Below are 21,942 nucleotides of genomic sequence, written 5' to 3'. Positions count from 1 at the left end.
TAAATTAGTCTATAATTATATTGATTGAAAACGAAATTATCTAACAACTTTACATCAAACCAACACTTTTAACGCAAATCTACCTTTAACATTCCCCTTGTCGATTTAGTCGTATTAATTTGCATATCGCACCGCGTTGTAATACAATGCCCTCTATTGCAAACATCGCTTGGTAATCTGATACGAGATTACCGGAAGCGCCGTCATCTTCGATACCTAGAGTAACATTAACCAATTTTTTCTTTATAGACAAAAATAATACATCATATACCTATCTTGTACTGTACATATGTAACAGTCTGGTTTAAGAGTTGTGTTCGAGGTATGTTTTGTAAATATTATATGTTTTTTGATATTTTGTAAATTATGTGTTTTTTTATACATTATATTAATTACATTATATAGTGTTTAAGAAGCAAAATAGAATACATTCTTAGACTTGGGTTATTTCGATTATTTTGTACCTATTTGAACACATTTAAATTTCAGTTAAATCCAGTACTTACAACAAAGTATTGAAAAAATTGCGCAAGTGAGCTATTCGTCAGACGAGTCATCATAATATCTAATACTTTACTGTTAATTCTTTCAGTTTCAAGACCGATATAACAGTATTTTCCTCGTATTTTAAGCGACTTTTGTTCGATTTCCATCTCTTCCGTATTGTCAACCATTAGGCACTGATCATAATCACCTCCTATCCAATTGGCACCATTGAAAACAACTTCAGGTTTCCCGAAAGCATCTAACACTGAAAAGAAATGAATACGCATTTTTATTTAATTTAATTTGAAGTGCAACAAATGTCATTAATTCTTTCGATTTCATAATTTAATAATGGAATCCGTTGCAAGCGAATTTTGAAATTTCACCTGTTTATCAATTCATGTCATTTTTAATTAATTAATCATATGCAAGTTATAGTTTAAATCATTACCTTCATACAAAAGTATAATTTTTGATGTAGAATTTCGCAATTTCTTAGTTTATAGTAAAAACAATTCTTATGCTGTAAACTAACACCGCTTACATAGTTTTAATTATTATAATGAAATAGATTTTTCTCAAGTCATTAGAGGTAACGACTCTAAGGATGCAGTTTAAATTCCTGAAGAACTTAGAAACTTTCAGGAGTCGAGTAATGAAGATATGTTTTTTTCAGTAATTTTCACTGTCTGACTACCCGTACTGTGAATCTGGTAGAATTCATGAATAGTTTAAAAATGGCCCTCATAGTGCTCATAAGACAGAAACAAACGAAGAAATTGTACTCGCAGTATAATTTGTAGGCAGCTGTAATTGAACGTGGATTAAACAATGACAGATTGCATAATAAAGTAGGAAACATCTCTATTGCATTATACATGAAGTCCAATCCAACAGTTGGGTCCAGTAAACAAATTAAAGCGTCTGTCCAAATGTTTTTAATTAGGATAACATTTCCTACAGACACTATATCATAAGTGTTAATGTGCATGCCTGGAAAAGCAGTACATTTGTAAAAATCTGTAACATTAAATATAAATGTTCAATGTTATTGATACGTAATTGAGTATACTTTCAGCTAAAAACATTTTTTTAATCGCTAGTTCATTAAACGTAAAGCTGTTTATTACAACTCTTTAAAAATATAAACTCTTTATTGATTTAATTTTTATATTTAAAAATATATATATTTACGGTATATAATATCAGAAAAATAATGACATAAATGCAGAATATTTTCGCTCGTTAAGTAAATTTATTTTCTCCAAAAAACGTCATTTATTTCCTGCAAATAGTCACCTGAAAGACGTTAGAATATGAATATTATTTTTATCTACTGTGTTTTGTGCTATTATTTTCAGCAAAATTTTCATATATCTAAAAAAAGTATCAGAAAGTAATTTGTCTCTACTAAAATATAAAACCGAGTATTTGTAGAGAAAAAAATGAAAACAGTAATATACAATTTGGGGTTATTGAGCTGCAATATGAAATAAACCACCAACGAGTTGCTAAACTTTCCCAGCAATATTTTGGTGGCTCCATCCGTAATTATATTTTATTTTAAAAACCTTATATATATTTAACTATTATAAAATGACAAAACGCTTAATTTTGAGAGTAGGGATGAATTTTATAAAAAAAAATTGTTAAATGCTAATAACGAGTAAAATCGTTGTCATATCCGACCCTAATGGAGATATACACAACCCCCATTATCTCAATTAGAAAGTTCAGACTATGTACGAAAAATTTTTTTTAATTTTTGAGTCTATCTAACAATCCATTAACACAACCACAGAAGTACCCGTAACATTGTTGAAGAAAACCTTCAATAAAAACAAATAATGTATAGGTAAAAAACTCACAATATTAAAAATGATCAAAACGTCAGCCTTTTATTTGAGGTTCTGACGTTAAGAGTTTTATTTAAGGTTCTGACGCCCAGAAGTTATTAAGCTTCAAACTGAGTGAGCAAAATTGTGCCCCCTAACCACACACACGCTAACATCCATAAACACAGAAATTTTATCCCCGAATATGTTATCATTTTTCGGCGTTTCAAGGTGTCTTAAGCCCAAACTTGTAAGAATATATAAGGTTATTTTTCGTGGATCGCCACACCTTCCTTCTGTTAAAACAGCCGGGAAAGTAAAAATTATAGATCTATAAATTTCCCTGTCATTCGTTTGTCTGTCCTTCCTTAATCTCGAAAACGGAGATAGATGAAAGTCAAGGAAATGTATGAAAGATTAGGAACAGGAAACTCCAATTAACTATATATGAATTTCCGAAATAGAATGGAAGTCACGTTACTTCAATTCAAAAATTTTTCCCTGAATGGAGTTACAAAGTCGACCAGCATGACTTTTTATTACCGAAAAAAGTATGATGTACTGTACAGTACAGACACTACAAATCTCAGATGGAGAACATGTACAGTATTTTAAATTGAATAAATTAAAAATACGATTAAAAATTGCAGCGCGGCATTGTAACGATGTCACAATAAATAATTGCTCGTTAATTTGTTTACATATTTTCCTGGTAATATTTCGAAATAAAACTGAAACTTTGCCGATTGAGATCATTAGAAAACCTCTCTTTAATTATTATTCTGTAATGAATAATTAACGTATACTTACTCTTGAAAGTCCACGCTTTTAACTGCACTAAGTCTTCTATAAATTGAATACCAGAAATTTGACAGGGTGTGGATATATTCATTTCTTTTGCAATTCTCAAGATGTAAGGAATACTTCCTTTAGTAAGGAAAATTAAATATTCTTTTAGTTTGCTGTCAATGCTGTCCAGTGACTTTTCAATATTGTCTTCTATTGTTTCGACACTGTTATTTCTAAAAGATTCTTCCTTTGTACTTAATCCCACAAAACTCTTTAGCAGAATTATGATAAACATACATTGCAGAGTATTGAAGTTCATACCTAACTGAACACAGAATAAGTTCTGAGTATTTTTGAATAGAATAATTTTAAAAATATTTAAATAATATTTTTAAAATTATTTTGAGGAAAAGTTGGACGTATTTAAACATTTTCTTCCGACAATTACTGTTTGCACTGAAGTATGAAAAATTTTATAATGCATAATAATGATTCTCTTTACCCAATTATACCATTCACTAGGAAATACAATTGGGTATAGTAGTTGATATTATGACTGTGTTTCATTATTAGTTAAATATTATTATAACTTCATTGCAATGTAGGCTCACTAATGGCCGAATGGATAAAAAAAGTAAGCACTTCTTGGTTGTGGGTTTGCACCTAACAAACGGGTTGGTCACATGGGGTTTTCCTAGTATTCTTTCCATGTCTGACCCCTAAATGAGAACCCGCTTCTTTTGCCTTAAATCAATATTATCAATCCAATTCAATTCATGTAATGTGTACCAGATTCAATCATTCAGCAAAAACACAGTAATGATTTTTTTAAAACTTGTATCTTGCAGTTTCTTATTTTATAATAACCAATACTTTGCTATTTTCTTAAAGTTAGATACTAAAAAGTACCTATGACCTGATAAGGATGTAGTTGTTGAAAATCATTTTAATAACATTTTTAATGGAATCCATCTGTAGATAATTTAAGAAGTGATTTTCGTCGCATTGTTGTTCACACACATTTCTATGTATAAGATGATCAGGATTAATACGCTTTGCAAAAAGTATTCTTCGACAATTCTCAATAAAATTTCGTATACATACTGTCTTGATTATGGGGTTTTGATTTTCGGAAAAAGTGTTACTTCAAAATCAAACGATTACAGATCTGTGGACTGTACTCCTACTCATCGTTGTGTATTAAGATTTCTATTAGTCCAAATACAATTAAATTTGTTTCAGGGACATTTCAGAACATGCAGAAGATATCTGTAAAGGACGTAGTACCAATACACGCCACAATGGAACTTAAAGCGCTTTCGATTTCATTTGTGGGGTTTTTTGTTGGTTAGGACACGTGAAATTCCTGCTTTATTGATAAGAAGTTGCAGATTTGGCGACCTTGCAAAAGAGCATCATGCTGATTGTAAAATGAATCCAAGAGAATTAATTACGGCCGGTCATTGAAGAACACACTACTCATTGCCTTGATATTTCATATAGTGAGAATGGAGACTATATTGAGTAGCACTACCTCATCACCAAGGTCTCTGAATATCATGACGATCGTGTAAAAATAAAACGTTTGTTGTATACAGGCTAAAAGTGTCGTATTAGTAAGTTTTAATATTAATTTTTTACGGAAACATCTTTCGCATATCTAAAGGTGCTTTAACACCTCAAAATTCGTAGCATTGGGACTGCAAAATACCTCTCAGATACTGTTGAGTATAAGAATTTTAATTACAATCATTCATTTACCTTATATAATGAATATAGAAATAAATGATTTAGATATATATAGAAATAATATTAACATTAAAATTCAAAAGATTATGTTTGATTATAAGCAATAAATCATACTTATATTGATAGATAATACATCACATTGTTCTATTGTTAAAATCTGAAAATATACGGAAAATTTAAGAGGAATTCTTTTAGATAAATATTTTTTTATATTTTTATATCCTATTGTTTGAAAAAAAACACGTGACGTATTTTTCTTGTGGAAAAACATGCCCCATTGATTACAATAAAGCATTGTTATCGTCAACACATTACGAGTGCTTTAGGAAAAAACTACCAGGTGTATTATATTAAAAAGGAAGTTGATATTTTTCTCATAAAAATTGTAATTTTAAGTACAAGGTTGTAATTAAAATGATAATACTGAGAGCAGTGTAGAGAAGAATTTATCCGACAGATTAGTAAAAAATAGCGGTCATCTTAATTAGATCACGAAAAAGAGAATTTGTGAATATAGCATTAATTACTTGTTCAGGTGGCATTGGTGCGCTGACTCCTTTTAAATATAAAACTTAAAAATTATTAGTCATAAAACATATAGATTTTTGAAGCGATCTATACAGTATATATATATATACTTCTCCATATACGTATATAAGGGATATCTATATATTTGCATTAAGTGCAGTGATACCTCGGTACTCGACCGGACAATCACGACCCGCTAGGACAAATTTTCGGTTAATAACAAATATTCTTATTCTAATTTTGTCATCGAAAAAAGCAAAAAAAAAATTTCTGTGATAAAAATAAGTGACTAATTTAAAAATAAAATGAAACGTTAGAGCTCTGTTGAACCCAACGACAAAATGGGGGACACGTGCCCCAATGTACGGGCATCCATGTATATATGTGAGAGTATATATGTATATGGGAATTAGATTAGTGAAATCCCTGAAATCTGAAACTTAAAAAATCAGAGGGCGTATAAAAATTACAAGCAGCAGCAGAGGACAATTAGATCACTGGAAGGCTGGAAAAAGAACATTAGTTGCGCAAGAATTCAGAGAAATTTTACTTGTTTGGCCTACAGCTGGATCCTAATATGATGATTGTTTGTTTTCTCCCTATACACACCTATGTCGTTCGATTAATTGCTACGAAACTCGGCAGTAACGCTTAAATAATTCTAATTTAGATAGTATACATCACACCTGTAAACATCGACTAGATTTTTATAAATCAATTACTTTGTATCTTCATTTGATTCACTGGCTTTTCACTTTGTACCAACTATTGGCAAACAATTTAAGAAAATAATAAACTACATATAATTCTTATAAAAAACGATATAATCTTAACTCATATATCATATATTCACTTAATCACTGCGACAACAATATAAAGCGAAATAGACACGCTAAATCATTACAGTAGAGCCTCGATTATCCGACCCCCGATTAACCGACCGCCCTAGTCGGCAAATTTCAAATGTCCGCTAGTGATGTGGCGCTACAATATTTGGCTATGTCTTGGCTAGTTTAATATTATTTTACGTGTTTTAGCTGGCAACACTCATTCGACCATGAAAGCGAGCCAGTATTTAAACGAGGCTTAATTTTCTAATTTTTAACGATACAATAGCGACGATTATTATTTTAAAAAAAATTTGTTAGGCTTAACATCGATGAAAATTCAACGCGAAGTAGGTTAATAGCGATATACTAATATACTAATTACATGGGATATAATAATATACTACACTAATAATGAATTTTTTCATACTTTTCGGTTATCCGACTTTTCAATTATCCGACCAACCCCAGTCCCCAATTGGGTCGGATAATCGAGGCTCTACTGTACTTCAGCAGATAACATGTAGCATTTTCCTAAGTGGAATGGATAGTGTTATCCTATAAAAACTGAATAAGTATTTAATTTTCCACATAGAACAACTCGGGTGTTTTCATATCTGAACAGTACTTTCTTAATTCTAATAATTGCCATTTAGTAGCCGAGTGGATAAAATCACCGAACAATGGTGGTTAGTCGTGGTTTCGGGCATGGCTAACGGGCTGGTCACTTGGAGTTTTCCGGAATTTCTTCACGTTAAATAAAGTCCAGCTTTCTATAAATTTCTTCCTGAAATGCGTCCCTATCGTCAGATCGCTCACGTGTGCCGCGTTGTCGTAATCAAATAAATCGAACTAATTTTAACAAGCGATTATTTATTGTGACATCGTCACAATACTGTATTTTCAATTCTTATATTGGTGTCTTGCCCCTGTACGTCCTACTTTTTCTGTTAGCAATACAGTCGTGCGGATTATCTACATAACTCCGTTTAGGGAAAATTTTAATTCAAGTAACGAGACGTCCATTTAAAATCACAAGTTCATTTATAGTTAATCTGCCCTCATGCCTTATGCTTTCCACATCTGGTCCCAACTTTCATATATATAATTACTTTCTCAAAATTAAGGAAGGACCGACAGACACAGAGGCGCACGACAGTCAGAATTTATTGGTCAACATTTTTTTGAAATTGCAGCTCAATAAGTTTTCTATGAACGCGATATTTACGAAAACACACTTCCCATACAGTTTAGACAATCTGTTGCCAAAATTTAAACACTATATTATAACATAAAAACAATTATTCTCGCATTTTTATTTAAACAAGTCTCTTATAAAGTCTTTCGGATGTTAAGGTTAGCAAGTTCTATTATGTGCGGGACTATGATCGAAGTAGCTAATCTGTTTAACACAGATCTCTTTTCAATACATTCTTCCAATCGGACCAGCAGTATGGTGGTATTCGGATTGGAAAATTATATATTATAAGGTTACAGGAGAGCACAAAATATGTTTAAAGTGGTTTTCGAGGGTGCCGTGTTTAAATATTTGGTTTCTTTTCGAGAAATTTCATTGATTGGCAGATTATTATTCACTGTCGAATATCAAATGGTACAGTTTCTTATAGTTAACACACGATAGGAAAAAATATGATATCTTATTTTATTTTAAATTTCAAATTTTTAATTGATGTATATTTCACCAACGAAATTTGCCATTTTGTACATTTGAGCATCGCGACATGGACAGGTTGAAATAAACAAATTTTTTAATGATTTTTGTTTTAATATTTGTTATGTTATAGTATCTAATTTATATAACTACAAAGGTTATCTTACGTAAGGGTTTATCACACCGAGTGACTAGTCTAACACGTTTAAAAATTTATTTTTACTGCACACCATTTAAAGAATTTTTAAAATGAGTTAGATTTGCCACGTTAGATGAGTTAGATTAACACACAACTGGAAGACACCTGGTGTAAACAACATTTACAAATTCAGGTAAAATAAGTTTACCTCACTGCACCAAGAACTAGCTAAACACCTAACACACATCATCATCAATCTATAAGACATGCCAAAATTTCTTACCCAGGGAATCACCTACATAAAACCTAAAAACAACAATGCCATAGACCCCATACAATACAGACCAAATACATGCTTTTCAACACTACAATTTATTGATATCCTGTATCGCGAACAAAATATACAAATATGTTGAAGAACACAACTTTTTCACGGAATAACAAATAGGTTGCCGTAGAAATCACAGGGGATGCAAAGAACAATTACTCATAAATTCAGTCATTCTACGACAAGCACACAAACTATACATAAACATGCATATAGCATATTTAAACTGCAGAAAAGCATTCGACAGTGTTCCACACAGTTGGCTGCAACATATTCTAACATGTACAAAATACACCCATCATTCACTGTATTCTTCCACAACACTATGCAGCACTGGAGAAAAACACTAGATATCAGGATTCACAACACTTCCATACAAACAAACCAAATATTCATCAGGCAAGGATTTTGTCAAGAAGATTCTTTGAATCCTCTCTGGTTCTGCTTAGCCCTGAACCACTATCCAACATGTTAAACAATACGCAATATGGCTACAATATCAGACATGAAAAAAAACACAGTTTACACTGTCACATCTCATGTACGTGGACAACATAAAACGTTATGCATCGATACAAAAATAACTTTATCAACTCCTATAAATCACACATTAATACCCCAAAGACATATAAATGGAGTTTGGCCTAGACAAATGCAAAACACTTCACATAGAAAAAGGAGTCCTGAAGAAAGAAGATTTTGCACATGAAAATGAAGATATTATTTAATCCACGAAAGAGGGAGAACTTATACAGCTATTTAGGATTCCAACAGGCCAACAGGTTAAATGCTATTATCAGGACACAGTTAAATGCAAAACACACAGTTAAAGCAATAAACATATATGTCATCCCAGTACTCAATTATTTTTTTCAGTTATACATAGGAATCACACAGATCTTGAGCAACTCCAAAGAAAAACAAGAACAACACTTACTAATCATAAACATCATCCTAATTCGCCATAGAAAGATTAACCCTTCCACGTAACCTAATTGATATAGTTAATCTTCACTACAAACAAATACAGACACTGCAGAGTTTTTCTACAGAAAAAAGAAACATCACAGTTAGACAAAGCAGTAACTGTAGCAAACTCAAATAACACACCATTAAATTTACACTCAAAACATATGGACATGACACAACATATAAAAAGCATACACATCATCAAGCAATGTGGGTTCAAAAGACACTAAATGGAGGCATCCCTACGACCTGGCCAAGGATTTTGTTGAAAAAACTGCTTCAAACAGCTGGTTAGCTCGGGGATGCCTTTTTGGGGAGACGGAAGGATTCATGATTGCCATACAGGATCAGGTCATAAATACTACTAACTACAGAGTACACACTTAAATATACAACACTCACAAAAATACAAAACAAGACATACAGAAAATATCACATCATGCCAGAAACTCTACAACACATCACCTTTGGTGCAAGCTCTTGGCACAGACAAATTATTTACATAGACATAATCAAGTAGCAAATATAATACACCAAGAGCTTGCAAACAAACACAAATTATTAGACATCCACGAACCATACTACAAATATATCTTAAGTCAGTGTTGTAAAACAACGGGCACAAAATGTACTACAACACATATATAATCACAGATAAAATAATTTACCACAACATACCAATCATACATCACACTCATTGACAAACACAATAAAGTTACATACATTATAGACATATTTATTCCAAACACTCATAATGCTCAAAACACATGCAATGAAAAAATTAGCAAGTACACAGAACTCGCCCAGGTAATAAGACGTCTGCAAAGAATGGATAAGGTACTTATTGTATTTGTCGTTCTCTCCTCCACAGGTGTCATACCACACACACTACACAAAAGCCTAGGGACATTACAATTGAATAAAAACACATACATCACACTCCAGAAAGCCACTATATTGAATACATATCATATTGTTAGAAAATTCCTGAATACAGACACACACACTGACACACTTATTTAATTTCCGTCTTGTTTTGGTTACTATGCCTTGACTCTGGTCCGGCATAGTACATAGCCACCGGTATCAACCGAGTATAACTCACCAAACCTAACATAATAATAATATTAAACATCCATTTTAATTTTATAATAATTAGGCTGCAATTTAAAAAATTGTAGACCTATAAATTATCAATTTCGTCTGACTGTCTGTCCGTTTTCCCTTAACCTCGAGAACGGAGTTAGATAGATGACCGACACGACTCCATTTGTAACGGAGAAGTATGAAGTATACAGGGGCAAGCTACTGCTAATTTGAGGTGGAAAACATATATTTTAAATTAAATTATTAAAAATATGTTTAAAAAGCAGTTGTGACGATGTCACAATAAGTAATTGCTCGTTAAAAATCGAAAGTTCATTCGATGAAAAGCAAATTCAACTATGAAATATCATAAATTAAATACTAAAAATCGTTGTAATAACGATTTCAAAACAAAATACATATAAAATTGATGTTAAAATTTAGGGGAATTTAATTGTAATTATTTTCTTAGCAATTGATATCAAGCGAAACATGGATATTTACCTAAAGTAAGCATTGATACAATATGTTTTTATATATAAATTTTTAATTAAATCAATAATTGTTATTGATATTACTTAATTTACATATAATTATTGCCAATTTTAAGAGAGTTTCTTGTGTTTGTTACAATATTTTGTTGGAATGCAAATACTCAGGAGAATACAAATAATCCCGGTGAGTTGTAAAATATAGTTTATGATTGAAAGTGTTAATTAATTCTGAATATTTTGAGGAATTTGTAGGAATTGTACGAAGAATGATTGGTGGAAAAGAAGTTGAAATTGAGGATTATCCATATATGGTGAATAAATATTAAGTAATTTATTTTGTACAGCGAAGTGTATATGATGTAAAGTGAATAATGCTTTCTTCTTAGGTTGCCATGTTCGTTAAAGAAGATCCAAAAGATGTATTTGACTATTTTGTTGGATCATTTACATTGATAACAACGAGAACTGCATTGGGTGTTGCTCACATAGTAAAAGAGTATGCATTTTTTTCTAATTTCTAACGATGAATTGAAGCGTGCTATTAAAATTTTAAAGCAATATATTACAGTTTTTTTAAAATAAAAATAAGTTTTTCGGTAAACTATTCTTCTATATTAAACTTAATTTTCCATAACTTTATGTCTTCAATATTTATAAATTACAGTTACACAACTGAACAATTGTTGGGAACGGTTGGACACAAAGATAAATACGTAGGAACTACAGTGCGTTTTTCTGAAAAAATTGTACATCCAGATTTTAGAAAACAGTTATTCTTTTATGATATTGCACTTTTGATACTAAATTCCACTGCTATTCTTCCTTCAATAGTAAAACCTATCGCATTACCAAGTGTAAATAGAAAATACACTTCCGGAACAGCATTGATGGTTGGGTGGGGAAGAATTGGAAAAGGTGAGTACACGTTGAAATTTGCAATATTAAAAAATATATATATATAAATTCTTTTGTAATATAAATATTTTGCAAATTTTTATCGGTCAGTCTCGTTCTATATTTCGATTTTATGCAATTCATTGTTGAAGTTTGTTCGCATAAATAAGTGCTCGAAAAAATGCAAATCATTGATTTTGCAAAATTTCTTAAATTAGGAAATTTAATTTCTGGTAGGTCTGAATAGAAAGAAATTAAATTATTTTTATATATACTTTGTTTGATTATAAATCAATTAACTCTAGTTGTAAATTGTCTGATACTATTAAAATATCATATATAAAAGGATTTTCAAATATTAATATATCAATATCTTTTGCATAAAAATCTCGAGCCATCTTACTTCAGAAAAGTGCACAATATCTTCATTTTCTGCATCTATTTCGTTTAAGAATTTTTGAAATGTTCGATGGTTCCTCCCGTTCTTGCGAATATAATTGATGGATGTTACTACAATATTCATAGCATTTTCCAAATTTACAACTTTTACACAAAGTGCATGTTGATGGATAATACAATGAAGTTGTATAGGATGCTGTTTAATATTCAATTCTTTAAATTTTTTTTATTAATCAATCCTATTAAACCAGTATTGCGACCTGCCATGTTTTTTGCGCCATCAGTTGTCACATTTCTTAAATTCTCCCACTTGAGATCGTACATACTGAAAACATCTAATAGATTTTTCGAAAACTAAGCATAGTTCTTTATTGTAATTATTAGTAAAAAAATAATTAAAAGTCTACTTTTCATTAAATTCGCGGTTTTCCTCATTAATTTTTTTTCTTTTTGGCATTTTATTTTTTTACTACGATAAAATATAAATTATTCTATTAATAAAATGAAAATAACTTACGTATTTCTAATTAGAAATTTACCTATATAAAATAATGTAGAAGTCGCATAAACCAGCTACCTGTTACAGAGAAACGTCACTCGCTTGTGAACGTTAATATATTACACCAGGCCTGTGTTACACTGATAATAATTTCCTGATTTATTCAGTAAAATTTTTTCCCATACCTTTTTCTTCGGTCCCCCAGTATTTTACTAGCATGAAAATTGAAAATTTTGTGTTATATTTGAACAGATGAGGTAAGTTAGCTTTCCTATGGCTTCGTACCGATATTCTCCTGAATCGTACATGAGAACGTCCCGGGAAAGCTGGTACCAGCTGTTCTGAAAGGCGAGGCAGCACGAGTGTACCTCAGTACGTACAGTACATGATTGACCTTGCTTACCGTTTCTTGGAAATTTAAAAAATATTATCAATAAAAACTTTTACTACTTTTTGTTACTTTTTATTTATAAAAAATAATATTAATAATACAATCAATAAATTTTATAATATAACAAAAATAAAAAAGCCTTTCTAATTTTCCTTTACCATACAAAAATTATATTCCTTGGTGGGCCGCAGAAAAACTTGAAACGGACTGCTTGTTGCCGACCCCTGTTATAAGGGAAAGCAAGTGCACTCGGAGCGATGGTCCCATCAAACAGAAAAGCAAGAAAAAACAATGGAATACAATTTACATGGCTTTTTATTAATATGCATTTGCTACAATAATGTAAATACCTAAATACTGTTTTTACACGATTTAATACGTGTCAATGAATTTGCTTTTTTAAAATCTTTATTTCTTTTCAATTCACATGAAGTTTACTCAATTCTTCCAATATTTTATAATTATTTTGTATTTTATATGTAAAACATATTGAAATTAATGATTAAAAAGGTCAATCATAAGCAATGTAAGCGTTAAAAGCATTTTTGGTTAATAACACGTGAAAGGCTTCGTGAAATATTATTTGCTGATACATTTAGAAGACATTTTCGTAGTTGGACCAAGCATTAAAAAGTATTTAGGAAATATCAGAGCGTTGAATATAAACAAATGTGGTTCCGCTTAGTGTCATAGTTGCCAATTGTCTTTACTATTTCATCTATACATTAAAATTAATATAATTTATATAAATTTATTATTTTATATTTTCAATTAAGAACAGAAAAAATCATTTATAATTTTAAATTGAAGAATAATAATAATAATAATGCATAATTTACATACATTTTACAAGATAAAACAGAGAATTTGATAATTAACAATCTGATGACATGTGATAAGTATATTTCACCTACATCTTTGTATTACCATAAAATGAACAATTAATATTTGATATTATTTTCATTACAAAAGCTAGAGAAAAACAATTTTCTTGATATGTAAAAAGTTGGATTTAAAATGGAATTCCTTATATGCTACGAGTATTATTTAGTGATGTGCCGGATCGTTAAAAATGTATATCCGCGGATACGGAAACAGATCTCAACTTTCGTACTCAGTCGGCGCCGGTGCGTGTGACCTTGGACCGATAGTTGACGCTTTGCGTTAATAACGCGGCGTGTTTTTGTTTATAGTGTGAAAGTGTGCTAAATTAGAATTCACCACAAAGGCAGACAGGATAAAGTAACAAAATTTGATATAATTTTCCAATTAAGCTATTTCGCGTCTTTATACAGATTCTATTTCGGGGAATTCCAACTTCACGGTACAAACAGTAGCATGCGAAATTCAGTAGCGTAGCGTAGTGGGGGCGGCAAAATTTCACAATAAATAATAATAATATCTTGTAAGAATTTGAACCATTTTATTTCATATTTTCGTCCACCTACGACTTGGACCGATTGAAATGAGCACGGAATAGTGTTAAATCCATCTGGATAGACCTGGAATCGACTAGCCGTCCGGGGATATCGTGCGCGACCTGTTGACCTTTTTTTTTTGTTTTTGCTTGTACGATTTATTCGTATATATATACACCTCCAATATCCAATAGAGCTAGGTCACTTGCGTTACTTCTATCCATGTCTCCGTAGTCGCTAACTGTAACTGATTTAGAACCAGCATGCACTGCACATTATTCTTCGCATTGCAAAATGGCATACGCATGCATCAGGAACTTCTATTCGAACAAACTTCACCTGCCGTCCGGGTCAGCGATTTTAATAAGGTGGCAACACTAGCACGGAATTTTTCATTACTTATTCTGTGACGAAACTGAATTTTGGTCTTTTAAATTGAGATACCTAAATAAGGGGGGACGAAAATTTCCTCCGCCCCGGGCGGTTGACACCCACGCTACGCCACTGGCGAAATTACAACGAAAATAATAGTTCGCTGTATCCAAAGCACGTGTACAATACAGATGCCGATCGCGACAATATAACCCGGAACCTTAAAACTAACCTTAAACACTAACTTAACACTAATAACAAAAAAAGGGATAGAATTAAGAAGACAGAAAAAAATGGTATATAAGATAGAAATAGGGATATCTGGGGTTGTCTCTTTTTTCGGCTTGTTTCTTTATGAGTACTGTTGGGTGGGATAACACACGTCCTTCTCCTATAACTGGCCAGTTCTCTTCTTCATTAATTAGGATTTTTCCTTCCACAGTCCTCAATACGACCTTAAAACAGGATCTTTTTTCTAAACTATTCGGTCATTGAAAATACGACTCCCAGTATTCTCACCTCGTCCGTACACTCTGCCGTCCGGTTTACGAATGACCTGCTACGTCACTTCTCTTTTTTCTCCGGTTCCTGTTTACACCTTTGCTGCTCAAATTTCTAGGAACTGCTCATCCCACCCAAGGGACAGGGAATAGATAAGAAAGTTCTAGAAGAAAATAGAACAATAGAACAAGGGGTAGAAAGAAGAAACGAAACTAAACTAAAATTAATATTTACAAAAATATAGCGTACCGCCACAATAGTTTAGTGCAGTGTTTCCCAACCTTTTTTGTGCTATGCCCCACCTAAGCCTTTCTAAAATCCTTATGTCTCCTCTACAGCGGCTATACGGTTAACTTAAACTCTGGACAAGTCCATTTTCGAATTGTCCTCCTTAGCAATCCAATTGCCCCTGTGGGGCGTGAACCCTACGTTGAGAAACACTGGTTTGTGGCTAGTGTGACACGGGATAGCGTAGGTTACGTTTGTGTTTTTGGAGAGTGTTGAATTAAATTAAAATAAAAACGATGTCGACAAAAAGTTTATGTTATAGTATAATATGGTAATATTTTACGATAGTAAATGACAAATGTGCTAAATGTAAAATTTGTGAAGGAAAGTATTCCCGTAAGGGTAAAGGTACAACATCGTTAAAAAATCACCTCCAGAGGAAACATCCACAAAAATATGCTTTATTCTTAAAAGACTCCTCTAAGAAGAGTGCCGATGAAAACGTTCAACAGGGAACATCTTTACAAACGGTAAAACGATAATTTAGACAAACATTTTTTTTAACGAATACATAGAAAAACTCAAAATGTGGGATAATACAAACCCCAAATCAATAAAAATTGACTATTTAATTGCAGAAATGATAGCTTTATCTGATTTACCTTTTCAACACATTGAAGGATTGGGGTTCTGACGATTGTTGAATCATGCTGTTCCAAATTATGTTCTAAAAGACAGGAAATATTTTACGGAACTTGTTTGCAGCGAACTTTACGATAAAGTGTCATCGAAAATAAAGATCATGTTGAAGGATTTTGAGGAAGTTTCCTTTACATCAGATATCTGGTCAGATTCTTCGTCGGGAGTTTCATTATTATCCTTAACATGTCATGGTATTAGAAAAGATTTTATAAGAAAAAATATCGTTTTGAAAGCGGAGATTCTTGACGAACGCCACACGGGAGATTACATTTCGGCAATATTTCAATGTATGCTCGAAGAGTGGGGAATCCCAAAACAGAATGTGCACTGCATAGTAAGAGATGGGGGATCCAACATAAAGCGTGCCTGCACTTTATCTGACATAAATAATATTGACTGTACAGCACATCAGCTGCATCTGGTGGTCAAAGAAGCTATTAAAAATGTTGATGCAATATCCACGTTATTTACAATGCAGAAAAATTGCAGGACATTTCAACCATTCTACAATGGCGAAGCAGGAATTAGAAAAAATACAAGTTCGACTCAATCAAAGAGTTTTAAAAGTTTTGCAAGACTCGCCGACACGCTGGAATTCCAGCTATTATATGTTGGAAAGACTTGATTGCATTAAGGATTCGTTGTCGCTTTATTCTACTAATAATAAAATAGAACAGTTTGATGCCGAAGAATGGATTTTAATTCAAGAATTAGTGAGAGTACTGAAGCCTCTGGAGGATACCACAAAAAAATTGAGCGCACAAAATATATGTATATCCGACGTTATTCCTCTAGTACGAGCATTAAATAAATTGTATGACGAGATTCAAATTTCTGCTAATAGTGGGGAAACTCTCAACATCAGCACACCTGCCGTTCTTGATTTTTTGTCTTCTTTGAAGAATGAATTAGATTATCGTTTTTCTGAAATCGACAAAAATATATTGTTCCAAATAGCAACATTTTTAGATCCACGTTACAAAGGTAAATTTTTCAGTGATTTTCTTATCAAAGACATAAAACAGAAATTACTTACAGCTTTAGAAGCAGAAGTAAATATCACAACAACTACAACTATCACAGAAAAACCAAATGCTGTAAGAAAAGAATATTGAAACAATTTAGAAGATTCTATGGCTAATATGTTAGATAGTGACGATGAAGATGAGAAATCTGAAAACCAAATATCATACACTAATGCTAATTTGCTCACAGAATATGCCAAAAAAAAAAAAATTATCAAGAGACCAAGATCCATTAAAGTATTGGGAGATTAATAGTAAAAAATTTGGAGGTCATAGTCACATGGCTCGCACATATTTATCGTCACCTGCAACAAACGTTCCAAGTGAGCAGTTTTTCAGTGCAGCAGGAATTATTTATTATTCTCGTCGTAATAGACTTTTGGGGGATAAAGCTGCCAAGTTACTCTTTTTGAAGTACAATTTACCATTAATTAATTTTGATTATGACATTTAATTTTTTTGAAGTTTCTAAAAATGTGATTATTTTATCTGATAATTTGATAATTATTATAATATAATATAACCGTGATGATTATTTCAATTAGCATTAAAGGTTTGATCTCACTATAAAGATAGTTAAATTAATACCTTATACTGGTAACTTACTATAATTAATGTTTAAATANCGCGAAGTAGGTTAATAGCGATATACTAATATACTAATTACATGGGATATAATAATATACTACACTAATAATGAATTTTTTCATACTTTTCGGTTATCCGACTTTTCAATTATCCGACCAACCCCAGTCCCCAATTGGGTCGGATAATCGAGGCTCTACTGTAATGGATTTTTTCATACTTTTCGGTTATCCGACTTTTCAATTATCCGACCAACCCCAGTCCCCAATTGGGTCGGATAATCGAGGCTCTACTGTACTTCAGCAGATAACATGTAGCATTTTCCTAAGTGGAATGGATAGTGTTATCCTATAAAAACTGAATAAGTATTTAATTTTCCACATAGAACAACTCGGGTGTTTTCATATCTGAACAGTACTTTCTTAATTCTAATAATTGCCATTTAGTAGCCGAGTGGATAAAATCACCGAACAATGGTGGTTAGTCGTGGTTTCGGGCATGGCTAACGGGCTGGTCACTTGGAGTTTTCCGGAATTTCTTCACGTTAAATAAAGTCCAGCTTTCTATAAATTTCTTCCTGAAATGCGTCCCTATCGTCAGATCGCTCACGTGTGCCGCGTTGTCGTAATCAAATAAATCGAACTAATTTTAACAAGCGATTATTTATTGTGACATCGTCACAATACTGTATTTTCAATTCTTATATTGGTGTCTTGCCCCTGTACGTCCTACTTTTTCTGTTAGCAATACAGTCGTGCGGATTATCTACATAACTCCGTTTAGGGAAAATTTTAATTCAAGTAACGAGACGTCCATTTAAAATCACAAGTTCATTTATAGTTAATCTGCCCTCATGCCTTATGCTTTCCACATCTGGTCCCAACTTTCATATATATAATTACTTTCTCAAAATTAAGGAAGGACCGACAGACACAGAGGCGCACGACAGTCAGAATTTATTGGTCAACATTTTTTTGAAATTGCAGCTCAATAAGTTTTCTATGAACGCGATATTTACGAAAACACACTTCCCATACAGTTTAGACAATCTGTTGCCAAAATTTAAACACTATATTATAACATAAAAACAATTATTCTCGCATTTTTATTTAAACAAGTCTCTTATAAAGTCTTTCGGATGTTAAGGTTAGCAAGTTCTATTATGTGCGGGACTATGATCGAAGTAGCTAATCTGTTTAACACAGATCTCTTTTCAATACATTCTTCCAATCGGACCAGCAGTATGGTGGTATTCGGATTGGAAAATTATATATTATAAGGTTACAGGAGAGCACAAAATATGTTTAAAGTGGTTTTCGAGGGTGCCGTGTTTAAATATTTGGTTTCTTTTCGAGAAATTTCATTGATTGGCAGATTATTATTCACTGTCGAATATCAAATGGTACAGTTTCTTATAGTTAACACACGATAGGAAAAAATATGATATCTTATTTTATTTTAAATTTCAAATTTTTAATTGATGTATATTTCACCAACGAAATTTGCCATTTTGTACATTTGAGCATCGCGACATGGACAGGTTGAAATAAACAAATTTTTTAATGATTTTTGTTTTAATATTTGTTATGTTATAGTATCTAATTTATATAACTACAAAGGTTATCTTACGTAAGGGTTTATCACACCGAGTGACTAGTCTAACACGTTTAAAAATTTATTTTTACTGCACACCATTTAAAGAATTTTTAAAATGAGTTAGATTTGCCACGTTAGATGAGTTAGATTAACACACAACTGGAAGACACCTGGTGTAAACAACATTTACAAATTCAGGTAAAATAAGTTTACCTCACTGCACCAAGAACTAGCTAAACACCTAACACACATCATCATCAATCTATAAGACATGCCAAAATTTCTTACCCAGGGAATCACCTACATAAAACCTAAAAACAACAATGCCATAGACCCCATACAATACAGACCAAATACATGCTTTTCAACACTACAATTTATTGATATCCTGTATCGCGAACAAAATATACAAATATGTTGAAGAACACAACTTTTTCACGGAATAACAAATAGGTTGCCGTAGAAATCACAGGGGATGCAAAGAACAATTACTCATAAATTCAGTCATTCTACGACAAGCACACAAACTATACATAAACATGCATATAGCATATTTAAACTGCAGAAAAGCATTCGACAGTGTTCCACACAGTTGGCTGCAACATATTCTAACATGTACAAAATACACCCATCATTCACTGTATTCTTCCACAACACTATGCAGCACTGGAGAAAAACACTAGATATCAGGATTCACAACACTTCCATACAAACAAACCAAATATTCATCAGGCAAGGATTTTGTCAAGAAGATTCTTTGAATCCTCTCTGGTTCTGCTTAGCCCTGAACCACTATCCAACATGTTAAACAATACGCAATATGGCTACAATATCAGACATGAAAAAAAACACAGTTTACACTGTCACATCTCATGTACGTGGACAACATAAAACGTTATGCATCGATACAAAAATAACTTTATCAACTCCTATAAATCACACATTCATACCCCAAAGACATATAAATGGAGTTTGGCCTAGACAAATGCAAAACACTTCACATAGAAAAAGGAGTCCTGAAGAAAGAAGATTTTGCACATGAAAATGAAGATATTATTTAATCCACGAAAGAGGGAGAACTTATACAGCTATTTAGGATTCCAACAGGCCAACAGGTTAAATGCTATTATCAGGACACAGTTAAATGCAAAACACACAGTTAAAGCAATAAACATATATGTCATCCCAGTACTCAATTATTTTTTTCAGTTATACATAGGAATCACACAGATCTTGAGCAACTCCAAAGAAAAACAAGAACAACACTTACTAATCATAAACATCATCCTAATTCGCCATAGAAAGATTAACCCTTCCACGTAACCTAATTGATATAGTTAATCTTCACTACAAACAAATACAGACACTGCAGAGTTTTTCTACAGAAAAAAGAAACATCACAGTTAGACAAAGCAGTAACTGTAGCAAACTCAAATAACACACCATTAAATTTACACTCAAAACATATGGACATGACACAACATATAAAAAGCATACACATCATCAAGCAATGTGGGTTCAAAAGACACTAAATGGAGGCATCCCTACGACCTGGCCAAGGATTTTGTTGAAAAAACTGCTTCAAACAGCTGGTTAGCTCGGGGATGCCTTTTTGGGGAGACGGAAGGATTCATGATTGCCATACAGGATCAGGTCATAAATACTACTAACTACAGAGTACACACTTAAATATACAACACTCACAAAAATACAAAACAAGACATACAGAAAATATCACATCATGCCAGAAACTCTACAACACATCACCTTTGGTGCAAGCTCTTGGCACAGACAAATTATTTACATAGACATAATCAAGTAGCAAATATAATACACCAAGAGCTTGCAAACAAACACAAATTATTAGACATCCACGAACCATACTACAAATATATCTTAAGTCAGTGTTGTAAAACAACGGGCACAAAATGTACTACAACACATATATAATCACAGATAAAATAATTTACCACAACATACCAATCATACATCACACTCATTGACAAACACAATAAAGTTACATACATTATAGACATATTTATTCCAAACACTCATAATGCTCAAAACACATGCAATGAAAAAATTAGCAAGTACACAGAACTCGCCCAGGTAATAAGACGTCTGCAAAGAATGGATAAGGTACTTATTGTATTTGTCGTTCTCTCCTCCACAGGTGTCATACCACACACACTACACAAAAGCCTAGGGACATTACAATTGAATAAAAACACATACATCACACTCCAGAAAGCCACTATATTGAATACATATCATATTGTTAGAAAATTCCTGAATACAGACACACACACTGACACACTTATTTAATTTCCGTCTTGTTTTGGTTACTATGCCTTGACTCTGGTCCGGCATAGTACATAGCCACCGGTATCAACCGAGTATAACTCACCAAACCTAACATAATAATAATAT

General features: G+C 32.3%; 1 protein-coding gene across 1 annotated transcript in view; it reads left to right on the top strand.

The window, feature by feature from the left end:
- The window catches only part of LOC111642009 (trypsin-3-like), a 31,978-nt gene that overhangs the window by 1,967 nt on the left and 8,069 nt on the right, over positions 1–21,942 (top strand). Inside the window, exons 3-7 of the mRNA XM_023388265.1 lie at positions 10,881–10,917; positions 11,019–11,086; positions 11,155–11,213; positions 11,289–11,398; positions 11,567–11,817. Of these exons, the coding sequence (XP_023244033.1) occupies positions 10,881–10,917; positions 11,019–11,086; positions 11,155–11,213; positions 11,289–11,398; positions 11,567–11,817 (525 nt within the window). The remainder of the gene's footprint in view (positions 1–10,880; positions 10,918–11,018; positions 11,087–11,154; positions 11,214–11,288; positions 11,399–11,566; positions 11,818–21,942) is intronic.

This window comes from Centruroides sculpturatus, unplaced genomic scaffold (assembly GCF_000671375.1).
Source record: "Centruroides sculpturatus isolate CEXI.00-Female unplaced genomic scaffold, Cexi_2.0 scaffold1579, whole genome shotgun sequence".
NCBI lineage: Eukaryota > Metazoa > Arthropoda > Arachnida > Scorpiones > Buthidae > Centruroides > Centruroides sculpturatus.
This window is presented reverse-complemented; position numbering and strand designations above follow the sequence as displayed.